This window comes from Amaranthus tricolor, chromosome 3 (genome assembly GCF_026212465.1).
Source record: "Amaranthus tricolor cultivar Red isolate AtriRed21 chromosome 3, ASM2621246v1, whole genome shotgun sequence".
NCBI classification, from domain to species: domain Eukaryota; kingdom Viridiplantae; phylum Streptophyta; class Magnoliopsida; order Caryophyllales; family Amaranthaceae; genus Amaranthus; species Amaranthus tricolor.
Window position 1 is genome coordinate 35974159 of NC_080049.1, and position 21480 is coordinate 35995638.

Consider the following 21480-nt stretch of genomic DNA (forward strand, 5'->3'; position numbering starts at 1 on the left):
TAGAATGGAACTAGGGATGGTCATAGGTCTAGAACTCTGTTGGATCCGCTCTGGACCTGCCTCTTTTCTAAGGGTCTGGGTCTTAATTTTTGAGACCCATCGGATTCGGGTCGGATCTGGAACCAAAAAATATTAGACGGGTTCGGGTCCGGTCCGGGTCCTAAGGTGAAGAACCGAATCTGGACCCTAAACTTTTAAATTTTATATTATGAATTTCTGATTTCTAAATTCTAATATTAATTTTTTTATTATTAACATATAATGCCATGAATATTGATTGTCTAATTTGTCTTCTCATTAATCTCAATCCAGTAATTATTTTGTAATGTTATGAAATATAAACTATGTATCTCATTTAGTATTTTATATTTGATTTTTAATTATGTATTTAGACAAGTGTTTTTACGTTTTAGTAATTATTTTGCATTTGAATTTTATGGACTCGAACAAGTGTTTGTAATACGATAATAAGTTGCTTACAAAAATACAAAAAGACTTGCAAAAGATTCGATTTTGACAAATCAAAGAGGCTTCGTATAAGACCCATTAAGGACCCTAGACCCGTCAGATCCGTAGGGTCTGGGTCTGGCTGAAAATTTTGGACCCTTAGGGTCCGGATTCGGGTCTGGATCCATAAAAAATAAAAGGGTCCGGGTCTGGCCAGACTCGCCCCATGACCATCCCTAATTGGAACCCTTTAGGGGCAGACTAAAAATTGATAAATTTTATGAAGACTTTGTGCAATTTTAAAAATTATGATATATTTATAATTATTTTTTTTCTTTGAACACCTAACATATACTAAGGAATTAAATATTGAAGCCTCTAATTTTTCGAGATCCTGTGCAATCGAACATGTTATCCATACTCAAAACTTCCTGTAAAACCCTTTAGGACCACGTTCACAAATTAAATCGATCACATGCACTATGTCCTTAATGCAAAAAGAGGACCCGCTGGCCAAAATGGGTTAACTATAGCCGCGGGCCCTTTGCAAATAGACCAAAGATCGGCTTCTGCTTGCAAAAGGCATGCATATACCGCTCGCTGTACGTTTCCATGCGGGTGATAAAATTACATCGCTCTATATTCTAAGAGGAAAATCTTAAAAATACATCGCTAGAAGGAGGGCTTGAACCTCCGACCTTGTGGTTAACAGCCACACGCTCTAACCAACTGAGCTATTCCAGCTTCTTAGTTTATACTTCCACAATTTGGATAATTAATTTGTACACAGCTTTCAGGCATGGGTTAGGAAACAAATTGGTATGATGAAATAAAGAGTACCATTTTTAACGAGAGTCTTAGTGAGACATAAGCTCATAAAATTATAATGTAAAAATTATACAAATGAGAAATTTTCTTTTCTGCCAAAAAAATTATATTTTAACATGAAAGTGAATAGTTGTCGATGTGTTTTAAACATCGTAATAATACTCTATATATTTATTTGAGATTTCTACTATGTACGTAGTTTTAATACTTTCTAAACAATTGATATAAAATATAAACAAGAGTATGGATGAGATATGTAAATTAAGTTAAAAGACACAAATTAGTTTGTTAATAGATTAGGAAAGAAAATGTAAATTTATTGTCAAAAAAATATTATATAATTAGGAAAAAAATTCCTTTGACGGTGGTATTGGAAAAGGGGAAAAAGGGTCGAACACACTGCTAATAAGAGCAGCTTGTACAAAAATATTAACTGATTCATAACAATAAGTTGTTTTAACCTGTGTATTTTCTAAATACAAGCATTAGAAGGTTTGAACATTTAATCATCTATTCATACTAAAATAAGTTAAAATTATCTAATAAACTATTTAACCAAATATGTCGATACTTTGTATATTGCATTCTGAAAGGAATAGAAGGAGCATTTTCCTACTAGCTCTGAAGAATATCCAAATAAGAATTCTTTTGCAGTTCGTAATGAGTATCATAGTAAGAGATCATAAATAAGGTTTGCCACAAATGCCAAGACAATGAATGCATGCACTACATGGTTTTCCCCGTCTTTGACCCCTCACTAATAACACCAACATTACCTTTCCAATGTATTTTTAATGAATATTAACTTATCAATTATTTTTCTTATGCCGGCCTCTAGACCAGAGGATGAGGGTAATGAAAATCAAATTCAAATCTCGTCTAAAAAATATTGTATTTGAACACTTAATATATATTACATAATTTAATTTTGAGACCTTTAATTTTTTAGCCCTTTACAGTCGAACATATTGAACATGTCCATGACCTCCATTAAATTTTAGCTAATAATAGATGATGATTCTCTAGAATCTAGTTTCTTAAAGTTACAACCCACGCAATAATAGAATCTATGACGAATTCAAAAATTAGAATTTATAAGAGTTTAGAGTGTGAATATTCTTAAAGATCCCAACCCATATGCAATCTTCCATTGCCCTTTAGTCCCTTTGAATTTCCTACACAACATCTAAAAAGCTATCACTCGAATTTGTGAGACAAAAGATTATTCATTCTTAGCATCAATTAGTCAAAAATCAAGCCCAAAATGAAAGAAAATGAGCCACAGAAGTTTGATCTACCAGTAGATGCAGAGCACAAAGCTACAATCTTCCCTATATTATCACTATCTAAGCCTCATATGAGAGCATTTCATCTATCATGGCTCCAATTCTTTGCCTGTTTTGTTTCATCTTTTGCTGCTCCACCTTTACTACCCATCATCCGAGACAATCTCAATCTTACAGCAACTGATATAGGCAATGCAGGGATTGCATCAGTCTCTGGTGCAGTCGTAGCCCGTTTAGCTATGGGTACCGCCTGTGATCTAGTCGGGCCTAGAGTCGCCTCCGCATCACTCACCCTTCTTACCGCTCCAACAGTCTATCTATCAGCCATAGTGAACTCCCCTACATCGTTTTTGCTGGTTCGGTTTTTTACAGGTTTTTCTTTAGCCACTTTTGTATCGACTCAATTTTGGATGAGCTCTATGTTTTCTCCTCCGGTTGTCGGACGGGCTAATGGGGTTGCAGCTGGGTGGGGGAACCTTGGGGGTGGTGCAACACAGATGATCATGCCACTAGTATACACCCTCATACTAAGAGTAGGAGCCACAAACAAATATGCTGCATGGAGGGTAGCATTTTTCATTCCTGCAGTTTTTCAGACTGTTATAGCATTTGCAGTGATGATTTTTGGGCAAGATATGCCTGATGGAAACTTCCAGAAGCTGCACAAGTCAGGACATAAACATAAAGATAACATTTTTAAGGTTATATATCATGGACTTACTAATTATAGAGGCTGGATTACTGCACTGTGTTATGGGTACTGTTTTGGTGTGGAGTTAACTGTTGATAATATAATTGCTCAGTATTTTTATGACAGATTTGATCTTAACCTTCATACAGCAGGAATTATAGCAGCTAGTTTTGGGACGGCTAATGTCTTTGCTAGGCCAGGAGGTGGACTGCTGTCCGATTTCCTCGCGAAAAGGTTTGGGATGCAGGGAAGACTGTGGGGTTGGTCGATTATACAGAGTGTTGGAGGTTTATTATGCATTGTTCTTGGACTGGTTAACTCTTTCTGTGGATCAGTTGCAGTGATGCTTGTGTTTTCAGTGTTTGTTCAAGCAGCCTGTGGCCTTGCATTTGGAGTAGTTCCTTTTGTTTCAAGAAGGTAACAATTTTTCATGTATTCATAGAATCTGTTTAGCAAATGATTGTTCGCCGGAGTTGTTGGCTAGTTTGACCAGCTGGAAGTATTGACTGATTTGCTAACTAATAAGCTATTTATTTGAGTCATTTGTTATCGGGATGTTTAGTTAAAATTAATTGTTAGCTATTAACTGTTTGTTAGAGAAAAAATGGGTAAAAAAAGCTAAAAACCACCGATTTTGACTTAAAAGTCAGCTAGCATAAAAATTATTTACAAAATATACTTAATTTGGCTTAAAAGTCAACTAGCAGGAAAATGTCTTAAATCTTATGTTCTTGAACTGTGTTTCTTTGTTATGTTTTCAGAGCTTTGGGGGTGATATCTGGTATGACAGGAGCAGGTGGAAACATTGGTGCAGTCATAACTCAATTAATTTTCTTCAAAGGATCTCAATACACTACACAAAGGGGAATTACTTACATGGGTATTATGATTATTGCATGTACTCTCCCTATAGCTTTCATATACTTCCCACAATGGGGTGGAATGTTCTGTGGTCCTAAAGAAGGATTTACAGAAGAGGACTACTATTCGGGAGAATGGGATTCAAAGGAGCAGCAAGCTGGACAACACCTCGCGAGCTTGAAATTCGCGGACACTAGCAGGAGTGAAAGAATCAGAAAACAAGAGTCTACAAATCCCTGAAGATAGGAATGTCAGCTAATCAGGGTCGAATCCAGTATACTGGTATAGAATGGGCTAAACACTCATCTCTACGTGTGTTGAATCAACTCGGTTGTCTTTCTTCTGTGTTTTATGTTTTACAATTCAATATCAGTAGAGTTACTCAAAAGGCCCAGGCCATGGCGCCATGGCCTGGGCATAGATTATGTCTGGCCAGCTCAGTCTGCTCATTAGTTGCATTGTTTGATGGGGTACAAAGTCGGCCGTTTATGATCTTCATTTTGTCTTAAATACCCATGTATTATATATGACTAACTGATAAGGAAGAGATGGGAATATCAATAACTAGCTAACACATTATCAACCTCAAAAACACATAAATGTATCTGTAAATTGAATGTACAATCATAATTTTTGTTAGGTAATTAAAAAAGGCCTTTGTTAGACTTAATATCCTATGCAAAATGACTAATCAGTAATCATACCATTATCAGTTTCCATCCATCCCACACCTCAATTTCGTTTTTCTCTCTTAATCTTTCTTGCAAGGTCACGTTCATTCTTGATTGGTCAAAACTTCATAAATATTTGATTTCAGATTATAATTGATCATAGTAAAATCACTTATTAAATCTCGTGCACTTCTTATTATGTAAATTCTTATCAAACATACTTAAGTCATATAAGTCATGCCTATATTATCAAATTTGATAATCCATAAAAGAAAATAGAAAACACTTAAGTTGGATGGTACACACGAGCCAAATTATTACTCCATATACAATGCTCTTTCGATCAAGATGAGCACACCCTAAGGAAAAACAAAAGGATGAGCATAATAGAGTACCTAGCATATAATAAAACAACAACCTTCGGCTTATAAGTTTCTGGCTGTTATGCAAACTATCAACATTTACAATAACTATAGAAAACAAATCTAAACTTTAAAAACAAGAAACTAAAACAACCCTAAAACTTCAATAGCCTCGTTGGCAAACTTTCTCATGAGACCTTTGCAATCTAGGAACTTGTCTATTACTCTCCCTTAAACAATAATCTATGCTTTGAGGAACCAAAGGAGCTTCAATTCTTCCATAGGAGTTACTACACAAAGCTTGTTGAAGGCCTCGATTTGAAGGCGAGGGCTTCATTTGAATGTTAATAAGATCAACACCATGGCAAGGAATATCATTGCTACAAGCAAGATGAATAGGTTGAGCAGAATAAGTTCCTAATATATTACTGTACTGCACGTTAGAAATTGCTACTGCCCCTGTCTCATTCTTGCAATGAAAATTGTTTGCACAGTAGTATTGGTCAATTACTATTGGAACTTTAACATCACTCACTTGTATGTTGGAAAATGTTATGTTTTTCACTGATCCAATACCACCCTGAAAATATTAGGTACCAATACTTAGATGCAACATATTATTGATATATATTTAAATCCAGCCCTAGAGTTATGCTTTCTCCGTTCTTTATAAGTTGCTCGCATCATTTCTCTAAGTACGCACTTTTTAATAGATTAGTATGATTAAAAAAGAACAACGAAAGTATGTTTAATTAATTGTAGAATATTGATAACTAGCTAGAGCACTCCTATATAGTCAAAAGAAAATAATAGAGAATCAGTAAATACAGTTACTTTCTATCAATTCGAACACACTTATTTTTAGAATTTGGTGGCTTTACAATTTAATAAAAATAAGTTGAAATACGAAGATATTAAGGATATGCAGAAGATAAATGTAAATTGTCGTTTGCTGTAATTACCTTTGAACGTATATAATCTTTAAGTGTCAAGTTCTTTGTAAAGTGCTAAGAAATTTTATAAAATACCTTAATTTTTACATAAAATAATTCCTATAAATATTTATAATTGCAAAACCTCTATCAATGATGTATTCATCAAATACTTAAATTTGTTGTAATCCATGTATAAAATGAGGGCTTAAATATGAACCAATAAAAGTGAAGTAAATGACGTACCGGCCATGTTTTGATCCTAGCTCCAAATAAAGTATTTTGCATGATGATATCCTCTACAACAATATCTGAAACACAAGCGATGCTTCGATCCTTTCCTAACCCTCCCAAACTACAAGAAATCATGTATGGAAAAAGTCAGCATATTTACTAAAGTAATTCTTAATCTCAATGAATCTGTTATATTTACTTTACTTTTTTAATGTGAGGGGTCTTTTATAACAAATGTAGCCAATTCAATTCGACGGAATAAGTATAATATCAAGATTAGTCTTTTAAAGTTATAGAGTGGAAGAAAATCATATTTTGTCTTAGTTGGAGAGTAAGTATTCCTACCTAGCGCTTCTCCTTCTCTCATCCTACCCTGGTATAAAAACACGTTATTGAGCAGAGGGTGTAAAAATATAGTTAGTTACCTTATACCATGACCAGGACCGCAATTTACATGGTGTACATGAATGTTGGAGCAGCCAGTTTGAATGGATACACAGTCATCTCCTGCTCAGTAAATAAACCAACACTATTATTATAATCACCAAAATCCTGGCTTACTATAGCTCTTAAAAACTGCTCCATGACATGGGCATCATACACTAGTAGTAATAAGAGTACTTTTTAAATGGTTGGAATAACATAGGTTGCATAGAGTAATTATATACGTACATATATAAAGGGATGAGACTAGATAGTGATGGAATATAACAAGATATTTGGTAATTGGTTGTTTGATATTGAATGTTAATTAGTTGCTTCATATGGTTTGTTTAACCTGTTGCTAGCATTGATTTTTTTATTTGTAGTTGAATAACAGTATAAGTTAGTTGTAAAGGATATATTTAGTAAAAATTAATTGTTAGTTGTTAACTATATTTATTATCTATTATTAAAGAAAAAATGTATTAAAGGCTAAAAAGAAAAAGTTACTCGAAGCAATATTCTGATTTTGACTTAAAATTCATTTATTAAATATATTGTTTAGCTATTTAACCAAGTAACAAGCCAAAAGTCAACAAAAAAACTGGCTATAAAGTAATCCATCACAAGTCTACTTACTAGGTATGATGCAGATTACAGAAACTATAGTTAAATGTGCAAATTGACAATAAGAAAGAAGTTAAATTTAAGGTATTTTACAGTGGAATAGAATATTTCAGTTTTACAAGTTACTAGTTAGTGGAGGAAAACTCATAGTGGCTGGACCTGTTAGTTGAGGGTTCCTTTTCAGCGCCAACTTTTTAAAAGTTAGTTTAAATTGACCGTTAATTACGACCGTTAACCGTTTCCAAGAAGGTTCAAATTCAGTAGCTTTAGTGGAACCTAACAAATATTTTATACTTCATATAAGTACAAATTAATATTTTAGTACTTCTATTCTTTCCGTCATCTTTCTACTAGGTGGTAGTAGTATTCTTGAAAGAAGATTATCCTATGTCTTTTTTTTTATATATATATTTAAGGCGAATTTAAGAGATAAAGTCTTGTGAAAATAAAAAATTAAATCACCATATATATTCAGTTTTGTATAATTTCTTAACATCTTGTTATTACCTTAATGTCAATATATTGATTCTCACATAGGTAAAATTTTAGAAGCCGATATAGGCTAAATATTAAATATAACTTCGCATAATAATAATAATAATAATAATAATAATAATAATAATAAATTCTAAAAAATTACCTAATTTATAGCACCTTTTGCAAAAAAAGTACCTAATCTAATTTTTTTTTGCTCAAAACTACCTTACATAACATAAACGTTTGCAAAAGACTACCACTTGACGGAATCAGTTAGTTGACCGTCAATGTGGTCTTTGACTTTACACGTGACTAGCACATGACTACCACTCGATCCTCTGTTCTCTTTCTTAGATCTTCCTTTGATTTTCGTTTGAGTTTTCGAATCATTCATCTCTAATCTTTTGAATCAACTCGTTTTTTATGGAAAAAAAGGAGATTATCAAAGGAAAAAATGGTTGATTTTAAATGGGTAACTAAGCAAGGGTAAATTCCTCTTTTCAGGTTCATCAATCCATTTGAACTTGTTGCATTCTCTCCAATTGGTATTAGGATCGAAAAATTTGCAAGTTTTGAACTGTCTTCCAGGATTTTCCTTAGTCCATGAAATTCTCTGTGTAAATGGAAATCCATTGAGCTTCGATATTTTGGTAGAAGGAGAAGACATAATTTAATTTGGTGAAAAAAATTAGGGTTCTTAAGAATTGAAGGGGAAAGGAGAAAGGATTAGTGTTCTTAAGAATTGAAGGGAAAAAGGGAAAGAATTAGGGTTTTTAAGAATTGATGGAAAAGAGGAAAGAATTAGAGAAAATCGTGTTTCAAGTAACTGACATGACCCACGTGCTGGTCAAAATAAAATTTTAACGGTCAACTAACTGATTCCGTCAAGTGGTAGTCTTTTACAAACGTTTATGTCATTTAAGGTCTTTTTTGCAAAAAAAATTAAATTAGGTAGTTTTTTGCAAAAGGTGCTATAGATTAGATAGTTTTTTGTAATTTTAAAATAATTTAATGAAACAATATAATGTTACTATATTTCATTATTCTTGTTTGGTCTAGCTAAAAAGGTGAACAATATTGCTCACTTCATACCAAAGAGAAGGAATGTGGTCTGCTCTGTTTACTTCCACTAAAAAAAAAGAAGTGACCTTCTGTCAACTTTAATTTCAATTAAATTAGATTTTTTTAATTTAATAACCCGAGACCTAGGAAAACACACAGACTAAATCCCATCGAAAGTCATAAAACAAATAATTTACTTTTGACATAAAAGAATTTAAATAAGATTGCACTTACCACAACCAATGGTGGAATGATGAATTTGAACATCTCGACTGTTTTGAAGATGAATTCCATCAGTGTTAGGACTATCTTCTGGAGATGAAATGGTTATGTTATGCACTTGAACTCCTACTGAATCATCAAATTTCAGATGAACAAGAGGACTACTTCTTATACTTATATCACGAACTGTTATGCTGTTGCTGGAGTAGAATCTTATTGCCTGCATGGAATGAATCTTTAATTAAGCTACTAGGAAGCAAATATAATTATTGTTTTATAGTGTAACACCAGAATTAGTAACAAGAAACAAAACAATTCATGAATTGATCACAATATATCTCTCTTACAAGGACATATCTGATAAGGGTATTAGAGTATATAACATATTTTAGGACATCAACCAAAAACTTAAGCTGTAAGGCCCAAGAATATGCTATATTCTCTAATAAATGGTACGTGTTCGAGTGTGCAACTCAACTAAATTTGTGAAAAAATATGATGTTATTAGTCCAAAATAAATTATTCAAGAGTCGTACTTATGTCCAAGTGTCAAGAATTCAACACCTACTTGAGGTAATATGAATAGTCTGACTAACAAAGATAACAATAATATTACGAGGGCATAGACAGCTTACTGTTGGTTTCATGCTTGGAACTTGTACATGTTGACGATATGTCTTCTACAAAACAACCATGCAAATAGAAAATTTTAACAAAAATGGAAGTATAACATTTTTATTCTAATTTAAAAACTAAATAAACAAATAAACTTTTTTTTTCACTTTAAAGAAAAATAAGTTTAAATTTATCAATATACACATTACATCCTAAAATCAGTTTTGATTTCAGATGGAAAGAATATGCCATAAAGTTGATAGCTACATACAATGAAAACAATAGTTAAGAATAAATTGTAAAAACATGAGAAAGAAAACATAATAAATTCATAGAATTTTATAGTAGTTAAATAAGTACTTATGTTGCTAGGGGAATCTATGCTTGGATTAGTTAAGATCATTTCATATTAATATTAAAGTGTGTAACATATAACACTGAAAAATAACAAGTGAGCTGGCTCTATTATATACACATGTAGAATTCAGCGCTTAATCCACTTTATATTAGTTAATATTCTGGACTCTGCCCTCGTATTTTGGGATATCAAAGACTCAAGAGTAGTATAGTATAGGCTATACATGCAGCATGCGACATCCAACTGACCTTATATGTAGTAGGCTGGGAAGAAATCCACCACTCAGAACCTTGGCCATCAACAACTCCACTGCCTTGAATGGTGAAGTTTTGCACCCATTTGAAATTTATCCATTGAAACAAACCAGATTTAGGCCAACAACTTAATTTTGAAGGAGCCAATACTGTTCCATCTATCTGTTATCATCAAATTTATTTTCAATATCTTACATGAAAAAAAGTTTAATATTTAAAAGTTGATAATAATTTAATTATATAAAAATACTGTGCTTTCATAAATTTTTTGACTTGCTACTACCATTTTAGAAAACATTACTATCTCTGTCACTATGAATTAGCATCCTTTGATTTTGTTGTATTTTTTGACTTGGTTTTTATTGGATATAAGACAAAATACACGTAGATGGTAGAAAGGAGTGGTTAAGATGGAGAGAGAATAAGTTTGTAGACGAGAATAAGAAAAGAGTGAGAGCATTGCTAAAGAAGGAAAGGGTGAAATTTGAGTGGGAGAAACTAAAATGAAAACAGATACTAATTCATAGGTAGAGGGAGCATATTATATAACACCAATTCCTCATTATGTTTCTAGTATTTCAGGATGTAGTGAAGAATAAAGGCAAACCTGAAGAACAAGTTGTGGCAGACAAGGACCTTGGAGGGTTATAGGTTTAATTAAGAACTTATAACCTGAAGGGATTTCCACTGTTGCACCTTCTACTTTGCATGCAGCTTTCCATGCTTCTAACAATGCCTATTATTCAACATGAAAAACATACTTTTATAATACATGAATATATGTGCCCCAATATAAAAGAAATCATATCATTTGATATTTTCAGCACATTAGCTCTAATTACTATTCCAATATACAACTCTAATATATGATATAAAAGCATCTCCTATATTATCTTGGACAAAATTACAACCTTTAACCTAAGCGGGATTTAAAGGGCTGGAACTTATTTTCATAAAAAACAAAAAGAATTTTACGTTTAACCATTGATAGACAACATCATTACTAGTAACTTCACAAAAATAAAAAATGCACGTTGAACAACATTAGGTGCGAAAAAAGAAGTAATTTACCTCCGAATCATCGGTAGCTCCATCACCTTTGGCCCCAAAGGAGAGGACATTTGATATTTTTGGGTAAGTATGAGGAGGAACTAAGGGTTCATCCGCTGGAGTTGGACAATGATAACCTGATTTACCTTTACCTTTGTTATGTTTGTGCTTTTGGTGTTTATTACGACTTAGAACACTACTCTTTCTAGCCTCAATAGAGCAAAATAAATATAAAACATGAAAACTTGCTAAAAATATCAAAAGATAGAGAATGGATATCTTCATCCTTTAGATTTTCTTGTTTAAGCTTTAGAAATGTTTTGCTCTAGAATAAATGGTGGTTGAAAACGGTTTATATGGTGTCTTAAATTAGTACAAAAGCAGTAGTAACTTATTAACTTCTATAAACTATAAACTTAAATTAGATAAGGTTTATATAATAATATGTAATTATGTAGCATAAATATATATACTACTCAGTAACTTTGAATTAGGAAAAAGTCTTGTATCTACTTGGTCTACGCTATTTTAGTAATAAATTGATATTTGACAGTAAATGGAGAGAGATAATAAATTGTATAGATGAAATTTTAAGAGTGTTAAAATGTATGGATGAGACTAAAAGAAAGTGGTAGGTCATTGTCAAAAATAGAATTGATGTAAAATGAGTAGGATGACTTAAATAACAAATAATGGTGGCGGAAGGAAGTATGTATTTAGTGAGTTGGTAGGTTCCCTTGTTGGAAATTATGTTAAAACATAATACAGTACTCCATATGATGGGCAAATGAATAAAAAAGAAGGAAGTGGAAAGTTGGGTGCTTGAATTGGTTAACTTTATTAATGAGCCAGGATAAACACATGTAAACTAGGATAAAGTTGCGCTTTTTTGTAAGAATTATGATTGGATACAGACTAATTAATGAAGTAAAACAGCTCTTGAAGCCTAGCTAAGACAAAAATTTGTGAATGATTGAACAATCACTTACAAGTAAACCTGAACAACAAATGAATGAATTGTGTAGAGTTTGGATCAAGTCCATTTTAAATCTACTTTAAATTAATCTAATTTTATTTTTGTTCAACTCAAATTGCGTTTAGGCTAAGACAAATTAGCTATGGTTGTGTCTATCTTAGATTAGTTCTGTTAGGCTTGGTAATTTGTCACGTAATCACCCAATGGGCTCACTTGGGCCCACAAACCCACGAGTAATGATCATTAAGTGGTATACACAGTTAATAAGATTCACTGTTTCCAAAAACATTATTACACACCAAGCATTCTATGCAAGTTTACACCCCACTATTTTAGTGATGTGAGATCTTCCTCGCATATGAAGTATTTCCAACTCTCCCTCTCACATATGAGCCACATCATATCCAAGAACCACCTTCATCTTTGATCCCAAGTTATGCCGTGATTATTCATCACATAATCACCCGTCGGTCCACTCATGTGAACACACCCACGGGGAACCCATGGCCTCGAGCCCACAAACCCACAAACAATAAGCGTTGACTTGCATACACACTTGATAAGATTCAATCTTTGCCAAAGCCATATGGTATTAGGAAAATTACCCACCAAGCATTATATACAAGTCTACTGCCCATTATTTTAGTAAGGTGGGGTCATGTTTACATTCTAGAACATTATATCGTGATTAATCAATTAAAAAGAATAATTTATAAGAAAAGATAGGTGTAATTAGTAAGCCTTCAGATAATATTACTCTTGCACTTGCATAAACAGGATATCTCAAGTATAAAATGGTGATATATAATATGGATCAAGAATATTGATCAACACATTTTTTTGATAAATAATTTCCAAGAGATTCAAACGTAGCCCTCAATTCAAATTAGTTTACAAGCTAAATTAAAAATTCTTGTACCGAATTACCTTTTAGAAACTATGTATGTTAGTTGTTATCCCTTAAATGTTCTAAATATTTCCGATTATTAGTAATTAATTACATTAAAAATAAGGACTTCTTCTAAACTTTTTTTAGTTCAATTCAGTTCACATTTTCGATCCAATTTACAATTCAAGTCAGATTAATTGTAGGTTCAGATGAGCAAATGAGTTCTTATTAGAGGGCCTTGAAGTTGTGCTCATTTTTTACAATTACAAAAGCAGGAAAGTCAGACTCAGACTAGCTAGTCAAAAGTCTGTGATGCCCTAATTAGAGAGGACCCTAAGCGCAAAGAAAAAAAAAGAAGCAATAATTGAGGTGTGCACTTGTTTGTGAGGACAGGATCGACCCTAAGCAAGTGCAAGCCGTGCTTACATTCAGGGCCTCCAAAAAAATTTAGTTTTTAACTAGTGTTAAAATTTAAACTTTTCTATACATATAAAATAGTTTAGGGGCTCACAATTAATCTTTCGCTTTGGGTCCCTGAAAATCTAATAATAATCTCTGTAAAACAATTAGGTGACTCGCACGTTAATAAACGTACAGAGCCTTTAATTAGTAGGGTTGTAGTAAAAAAGAAAGTGAAGGAATTTTGATGAATTATGATGCCTGAAAAATTAGGCCTTACTTTATAGTTGCACTTGCACGCCGTACGTGGGGCCGTTGTGAAAATGGGACGGTGTTGCTGCTGAATGCTGATTATACGTGCAATGCCATAATTCAATTGTTTATAGCTTTTTTTTTTTTGAGTTGTTCTCGTCATAGCTTTTTCTTTCTTTTGTACGTGTTATGTTTTTGTTTGTAAAAACTATTGTATTCTATATTTGAATAAAAGAAAATATATATATATATATATATAAAAGGGAGGAAAATGAAGATTTGTATTTCAAGAGGAAATGAGAAGAAGAGAATTAGACAAAAAAAAATTCTTTTAATGTTAAAAAGATTTACACTATGTTTGGATACTAAATTAGGAGACAAAATAAAGAAAAGAGAAGAAAGGGAAAGAAAAAAAGGGAAAGGAAGAGGAGGAGAAAAGAAGAAAAGTCTTTATTGTTTGTATAGAAAGGAAGGGAAGGGAAAAGAAAGAAATTTCATTTTCCTCCAAATTTTTTATTGTATAGAAAGATTTAGATGTTAACAAAGTAATGGGACTTTAATCCCTCCAAATTCCTTCTCTCTAAATCTCTTCCCTCCGTTTTGCTATCTAAACAAGAAAATTTTCATTCTTTTAAATCTCTCTTTTTTTTTCTTCTATTTCCTTCTACTCAAAGAAGTCCTTAGAAAGAAAACACATCAATCTCTCCTCTCCTTTCTTCCTTCCAATGTATAGTTTAGATTTTTCCCATTTCCTTTAACGTTCGAGTTATTATCTAATCTAACGACTCAAATTGTTTAATGGAATAAAATAACTTAATAAAAAAGCTTTGGGATTTTTAGTTTTGATGCTACAATAAATTTCAAATTCTAAAAATAGGTTAAAGAATAAAAAAAATTGGCAAAGTTTCTCAATCCTATAATGACACTTCATCTCAAAATAAAGCACAAAATATATAATTGTCTTGACTATTTATTTTTATTAAAAAATTAAACTAAGATCATATATAAGGAATGACTTGATCTACGTTAGAAAATGTCTCATGAAGAAACGAGTCATAACATAACAAAAATCTCTTTAATTGTGAATAACTATTTTTTTTGTATGATTGATCTAAGCCAAGGCTTAGGACATATTCTTATGATCATAAGACTTCTATTATTACTTTTTCGATTTCTTTATATGTGCAACACTTTCAGTTTCATACTATTCGCAAATATTGCTTTGACCTACACTCAATGGTAAACATACTTCATTTTTCGTGTCTTTGGTTATGGGTTCAAGTTCTAGGTCCACTACCCAATAACGTCTATCAAGACTTGCGAACCAACGCATAATTGTAATTTCTAAGTACATTTTGGACGTCCAAATATTTTATTTTTAATTTAAAATATAAAATTATAGACAATTATATACAGTACTTAATTTGATAGATTTCAAACTCATAAAAAATTGCAAAGTATATATTAAAATCGTATCATGAAAGAACTGCTCCTAGAAAATGATTATAAAAACAATATATAAATAGGGGTCGTTTGGATTAAGTATAAATATTTAAGGGGTAAAAAAGTCAAATTAGTGAAATAAAGGTAAGTGAAGGTGCAAATGAAGTAATTAAAATACTTGTGAAAGATGTAGAATAAAAATAAAATAAAAAAGATGAATAAAAAAGAATGATTTCCCTCATTTGGAGTAAAGTATTCCCTCATTTGATAAATTTATACTTCTAATATGAAGGAAATAATTATTGTTTTATCCATTTTCATTACCTTCTAACCAACTCTTCCACCTTTCTAACAATCAAATTCATTTAAACTTCTAACTAATTAACTTTATTTTCTTACTTTAACTTTTATTTACCCATTAAATATTTACACTCAATCCAAACGACCCCTTAAGTTCAATCTAATAACTTAAATTGATTTGTAATGGTAGTTATAATTTCCACTAGTCATATTTAGAGACAACAAAATGAGTAGATGCTGTTCACTTTGCTGTTATGCTAGGACATGTGAATCTATCAATTACTCGACACATTTTTGGTACTAAATTGAAGGTTTTGCAGGCAGTATTTCAACGTCCGAAAATCAGCTAAAATTATCAACTTGATTCAATCAGCAAACTGGTAGGAGCTACCTAACAGTAAATCAGCTAACTTATCAGCTGATTTTTTTTAATCCAAAGGTTTCAGATTTGGATCAACACTTTTACTCCTTACGTGTTTATCTAACCTCGTCAGATGCACTAGTAAATGATCACACCCAAAAACGCAATACTCCCTCTTATCCTATGAATTAGCACCGTTTTTCATTTTAGTTTGTCCAATTAAATTTACATTATTTTTCTTTTTGGCAAAGGTCTCACTCCCTTTCTTAAATCTCATCCATAAACTTATTTTTTCTCTCCATTTTAATTATTCATTTCTACCATCCATTTGTGTTTTGTTTTATTCATCAACCCACTTTCCATTTCACTAAAGATACAACAAAAAGTTTTGGGTGCAAATTTATAGGGACTTAGGGAGTATTTACTATCACATATAACACATTGACAATACTACCTATGAGACTATGAAGTTCTTAGCTTATTAAGTAGTCGGGTACCTAAAAAAAGAAGTATATGAAATGATGATGGATATGACGATACATGTCCTATGAGGTGCCCTAGTAAATTTTGAGACGCGCATGTATACCACATTGATGAATACGATCCACAATCAAACGTAAAATTTCCTTAACTGCTAAGCAAAAAGAAAAAAAAAAACAAAACAGAGGGTACATGCATCAACTTTGCCTAGACGTTATAACCAACTGAGACCCCAAAGTCAGTCACAACTTCAGATTTCCTGGGTTTTACATTGACAAAAAGCCCTTGCAGTAATAACCACATAACAGAAACTAAAGCTAAATGTACAGCAACTTAATCATCAATTTACTGGTCTCCAGCAATAGGCATGAAGAGATTTAACCTAAATTTTGGTTAGAAGCCTTCTACTTAAATGACACTGATTTGATCCAAAATACCAAAAGGCCAAACATGGGATTCTCTCCTGCTCGAATCATCTTTTGCTCACTTTTCTGTTCATTACTTCTTTCACCAATTTTCCTTATAAAACCTTCTTTTTCTGATCCAAGAGCGTCTGAAGCAGGCTTAATATGTTCCAAAAACAAAGCTCCATCGATTCAGCGACAAACTTTTGTATCCAACTTCATTGTAGCACTTGATTCTCTAATTCCTCATATTGCATCTAGGGGTTATGGATCCACTATCACAGGCAAGGGTAATCTCTCAGTCTATGCCTTTGCTGAGTGTATGAAGGATGTAATGAGATCTGATTGTAGCATCTGCTTCGCTCAAATAAAGACCCGAATCCACAAATGCCTTCCTTATGAAAGATTGACACGTGGTGGGCGGGTTTTCTTTGATGGATGCTACTTGAGGTATGATGATCATGATTTTAAGGAAGAGACTTTTAGCAAAGAGGACAAAGCAGTTTGTGGGTCTAAGAGATTCAGTGGAAATCAGACCATTTTTAAGGAGAATGTGATTGATTTGGTAAAGAATATAAGTTCTCAAGGGGTAAAAAATGGTGGGTTCTACTTTGGTTCATTGAGGAGAAATAACGTGACAGTTAATGGATTGGTTCAGTGTTGGGAGTTCGTAAATTATAGTGCTTGTAAGATTTGTTTGACCAATGCTATTTCCAAAATAAATTTGTGCCCTCCAGCAATTGAAGGCAGGGCATTGAATTCTGGTTGTTACTTGAGGTATTCAACTTACAAGTTCTACAACAATTCCGGCCACCCTCCAACGATAAGCCATGGTTTGTTTTTCTAATGCAGTGGATTTCCTACATCCAAATTTTACTTCCTAGATCCCTTAGCTGGTTCCTAGTGTGAATATATCTCATACGAGGAAAAAGTTGCACAAAAAACAATGGGAAAAAAAAGTAAAACTTCTAAGAGATAGTAACTCATCAATTGTCAATGGTGGAAGAGCAAGGGAAAAAGGCAAAGCTATTAAAATGAAATCCTTCCAATCAATATTATAGAACATAAGAGTAACAATATCTTATGGACGTGAAAAATTACGTGAATTTTATTTCTTGTTATTCATTAAAATTGATTTCAAGGAAAGAAAGAACCTGAATGTTTGAGACCATTATTATTCTTCTATACTGCAGTAATAATTTGTGTATTTTCAACAGGAGCTAGCAGCTTAGCAATAGTCCTTGCTGTAACCCTATCAGCTCTGGCTTCTGCATTTCTTCTTGCAGCTTTTTTCACTGTAGGAAGAGATAGACTTATTATAAAGAAACGAGGTAACAACCAAACATCTAAAATTCTTATTGGTTAGAAAATTTTACTTAAATTTAACACAGAAGTAATCTTGTCTAGCAGAAGAGAAGAAATTGAAGAAACTAGGCAACCTGAACATTTCCAAACTCAATTATTCCTATGAAACTCTTGAAGAAGCGACAAATTACTTTCATGATTCCAACAAATTAGGTCAAGGAGGTTCCGGTTCGGTTTATAAAGTACACTATGCACTTCTCTACTTATACAGCTAGCTCCTATAATCTTAGACCATGATTTTCAACTCGACACTTAATTTCAGGGGACATTGCCTGATGGAACAATTGTTGCAGTCAAGAGGCTCTTCTTCAATACAAGGCAATGGGCAGACCATTTCTTCAATGAAGTCGATTTAATAAGCAGCATTCAGCACAAAAACCTTGTGAAGCTTTTGGGTTGTAGTGTTACAGGCCCTGAAAGCCTTCTTGTCTACGAACTTTTACCCAATCATAGCCTTGACTGTCACCTCTTTGGTAAACTTTTCCAGAATTTCATACTGTTAAATTTGCAGAATATCTCCTATTAATGTTAGGATTATGCATCATATTCCCTTGGGTTTTTAATTTTCCAGGGAAAAAGGGTCTTCGGCCACTAAGCTGGGATAATAGGTACAGAATCATACTGGGAATAGCTGAGGGATTAGCTTATCTACATGAAGAAGCGAAACCACGGATCATCCACAGGGACATAAAATTGAGCAACATTATGCTAGACCATGACATGAAACCTAAGATTGCTGATTTTGGGCTTGTGCGCTTGTTTCCAGAAGATATAACACATCTTAGCACTGCTATAGCAGGGACATTGTAAGTAATTATTTGCTTTCGATAACGTTATCAAATCAGGGTGAATTTTTTAGATAATTTCTATAATTCCTTAATAAATCTTTTTATATATAAACCAGTCTTTAAGCTAGTAGCAGAAATGTCCTAAACTTGAAAATCTACCAACATTTTGAACGCAGTCAATAAGAAGTTCATTCAAGTAAATCACACTTCATAGCATTACATTTATTAGAGTTACATCAAATTATCGAAAATTTTAAAAACCAAGTAAATGAGTAACCCTTGTGTTTATTTCAAAAACTAGACAAAGACGTGTAAAGCAGAAAGGAGCAAAGGAGTAGTATCAGCTGAAACAGAATTTTAAAAAACCTAGTTGTGTTTATTTGCAGAGGCTACATGGCACCTGAGTACTTTGTCCACGGAATATTGACAGAGAAGGCTGATGTTTACAGTTTTGGTGTTGTCGTAATAGAAGTAATCACTGGAAGAAAGAACAACACTATATCATTTTCACAAGATTACATGTGTATGCCACATATGGTAATCCCTTCTAACTCAAAGATTCAAACAGTACCAAGTAAACTTTCCTATCAACTGTGGCACCTAAATTAATTTTAAAACATTCAGATATGGAGGTTAAATGCAAAGGGAAGACTAGATCAAGCAATTGACACCGCATTGGAGGGAAATTTTCCCAGCACTGAGGCACCTCGGGTACTTCAGATAGGGCTGCTCTGTGTTCAAGCCAATGCAAAAGCTCGACCATCAATGTCTCTTGTGGTGAATATGCTAAATGATAAAGATTATAAAATTCCAGAACCAACACAACCCCCATTTCTTAATTCTAGCAGTGCAGGAATTACCAGGGATATACAGGAGAGTACCCAATCTGCTGCAGCTGTTCAGTCTGATGCATCAGGAGATAGCACTACGATAGCCCTAATGGATTCATGAATTATGGATTCGATCAGCCTCATGTATATCTGACAAATTTCTAACTTGAAACTCAATCATCTGGATAGCGTCAAACAGGAATATGGATCAACTCTTACATGTAAAAGATGGTTTTCTACAATCTTAAGCATCTACATTAAACAGGGATGTGGATCAACTATTACAGATAATTTTCATGTAAATTAACTAGCACAAGTGTTTAGTCGCCATCACAAGCTTAGCTTTTCACAAAGAGTTTATCAAAGCAGCTATAGTCTTGCACAGAATAGTTTTAATTCCGCTGGCATTTTCCTTGTTCTGCTAATTTTTCTGTTAATCTAACGCTCTTTTCCTTAGGGGTGTTTGGCATGTAGGAATGGGAATTAAGAGACTATAATTGAGAATTGGAATGAGACTTGAATTGAGACTTTAAAAATAAATGTCCCATGTCCTTATTTGGCAAATGATTAAAATAGATAAGGAATAGGATAAAAACGACTTCTTATATCTTATCCAAGTCTCAACTCCAAAAACCACCCTCCCCCAACACTTTTTTAGTAGGACTTTCCCCTTCCCTAATCTCAACCCCCAATTTTTATCAATTTCCATCCCCCTCAAATAAACAAGGAACTTTCTACAATCTTAGCCCAAAATCCCAATCCCCAACCTCAATTCCATCTTGTCAAACACACCCCAGAGGTTACAAATCTCAAAAACATTAATCCAAATACACCAATCAAAAAGAATAACATTCATTTGGGCAATTGATACTCGAGCATATAAGAAAATAGTATAACTTTCAGAAGTTAAGAGTTTCAACTTTTATCTTCTCTTCTTTTCTCAGATTTACCAACCTCACAGTTCTGAACAGATTATACCCATCACAGCCCTATAAACCAAGGTTCAAACCACACAGAAACTCATTGACACGCAAATATGCTATAATTTAAAGGAAAACATGATAACATCAGTTACGTCATTATCTGGAATAACAAATATTAAAACTTCATAATCATACTCCATATGAAATTTCTTGTGCTATTTCATCTATCGCTATAGGAAAATGTAGTGCTTGATCTCTTCAACTTACCAATACATCAATTAAAGTCAGTTCACTACTTATTCTCTTAACATTTTCACTTACAAATACTGTAGAGAACTGAAGATCAGCTCAATACTGTTTAGCTACACAAATAAGTTTAGTTAAAAGCTGTCTAGTTCAGTTCAATTCTAAAATGTCCAATTTAGTTCTGTCAAAGATATCAGAGTCCTTAGTGTGTCTTCTAATTTCTTCACCTCACAGGATTACTATAAGTTTCTTTAACAGGATCATTATAATATCGCTTGGATCTAATTCCATGTTTTCCTCTTTGGAGTTATTTTATCTGGGTCAGCAACGGAAGAGCCACCATTCTCAAGTCTCAAGTCAAAAAAAGCACAGAACATGTTAAATTAGTTGAATCTACCATTCACACCCATCCATGACTGATAGT

The 21480-nt window shown here is 33.0% G+C and overlaps 3 protein-coding genes and 1 non-coding gene across 4 annotated transcripts; 2 read left to right on the plus strand and 2 right to left on the minus strand.

Moving 5' to 3' along the window:
- The first annotated feature begins 922 nt into the window (after positions 1–922).
- On the plus strand, positions 923–4353 carry LOC130808599 (high affinity nitrate transporter 2.5). Its single transcript, XM_057674052.1, has 4 exons — positions 923–1049; positions 1160–1266; positions 2522–3669; positions 4014–4353. The coding sequence occupies exons 1-4, from the start codon at positions 923–925 to the stop codon at positions 4351–4353; spliced, it is 1722 nt and encodes a 573-aa protein (XP_057530035.1).
- Positions 1118–1191, minus strand: TRNAN-GUU (transfer RNA asparagine (anticodon GUU)). Its single transcript has one exon. It is a non-coding gene; the product is annotated as a tRNA-Asn (tRNA).
- A 634-nt stretch (positions 4354–4987) lies between the features above and the next one.
- Positions 4988–11924, minus strand: LOC130807348 (polygalacturonase At1g48100). Its single transcript, XM_057672534.1, has 8 exons — positions 11422–11924; positions 10958–11086; positions 10345–10512; positions 9759–9803; positions 9136–9343; positions 6738–6819; positions 6325–6433; positions 4988–5726 (listed from the first exon to the last, which is right to left on the minus strand). Exons 1-8 carry the CDS (start codon positions 11683–11685, stop codon positions 5310–5312), a joined length of 1422 nt encoding a protein of 473 aa, XP_057528517.1. The 5' UTR covers positions 11686–11924; the 3' UTR covers positions 4988–5309.
- A 4813-nt stretch (positions 11925–16737) lies between these two features.
- On the plus strand, positions 16738–20149 carry LOC130807346 (cysteine-rich receptor-like protein kinase 3). The gene is made up of 7 exons (XM_057672532.1): positions 16738–17737; positions 18122–18235; positions 18315–18451; positions 18532–18742; positions 18841–19075; positions 19444–19594; positions 19682–20149. The coding sequence occupies exons 1-7, from the start codon at positions 16951–16953 to the stop codon at positions 20006–20008; spliced, it is 1962 nt and encodes a 653-aa protein (XP_057528515.1). The 5' UTR covers positions 16738–16950; the 3' UTR covers positions 20009–20149.
- Positions 20150–21480: the final 1331 nt, after the last annotated feature.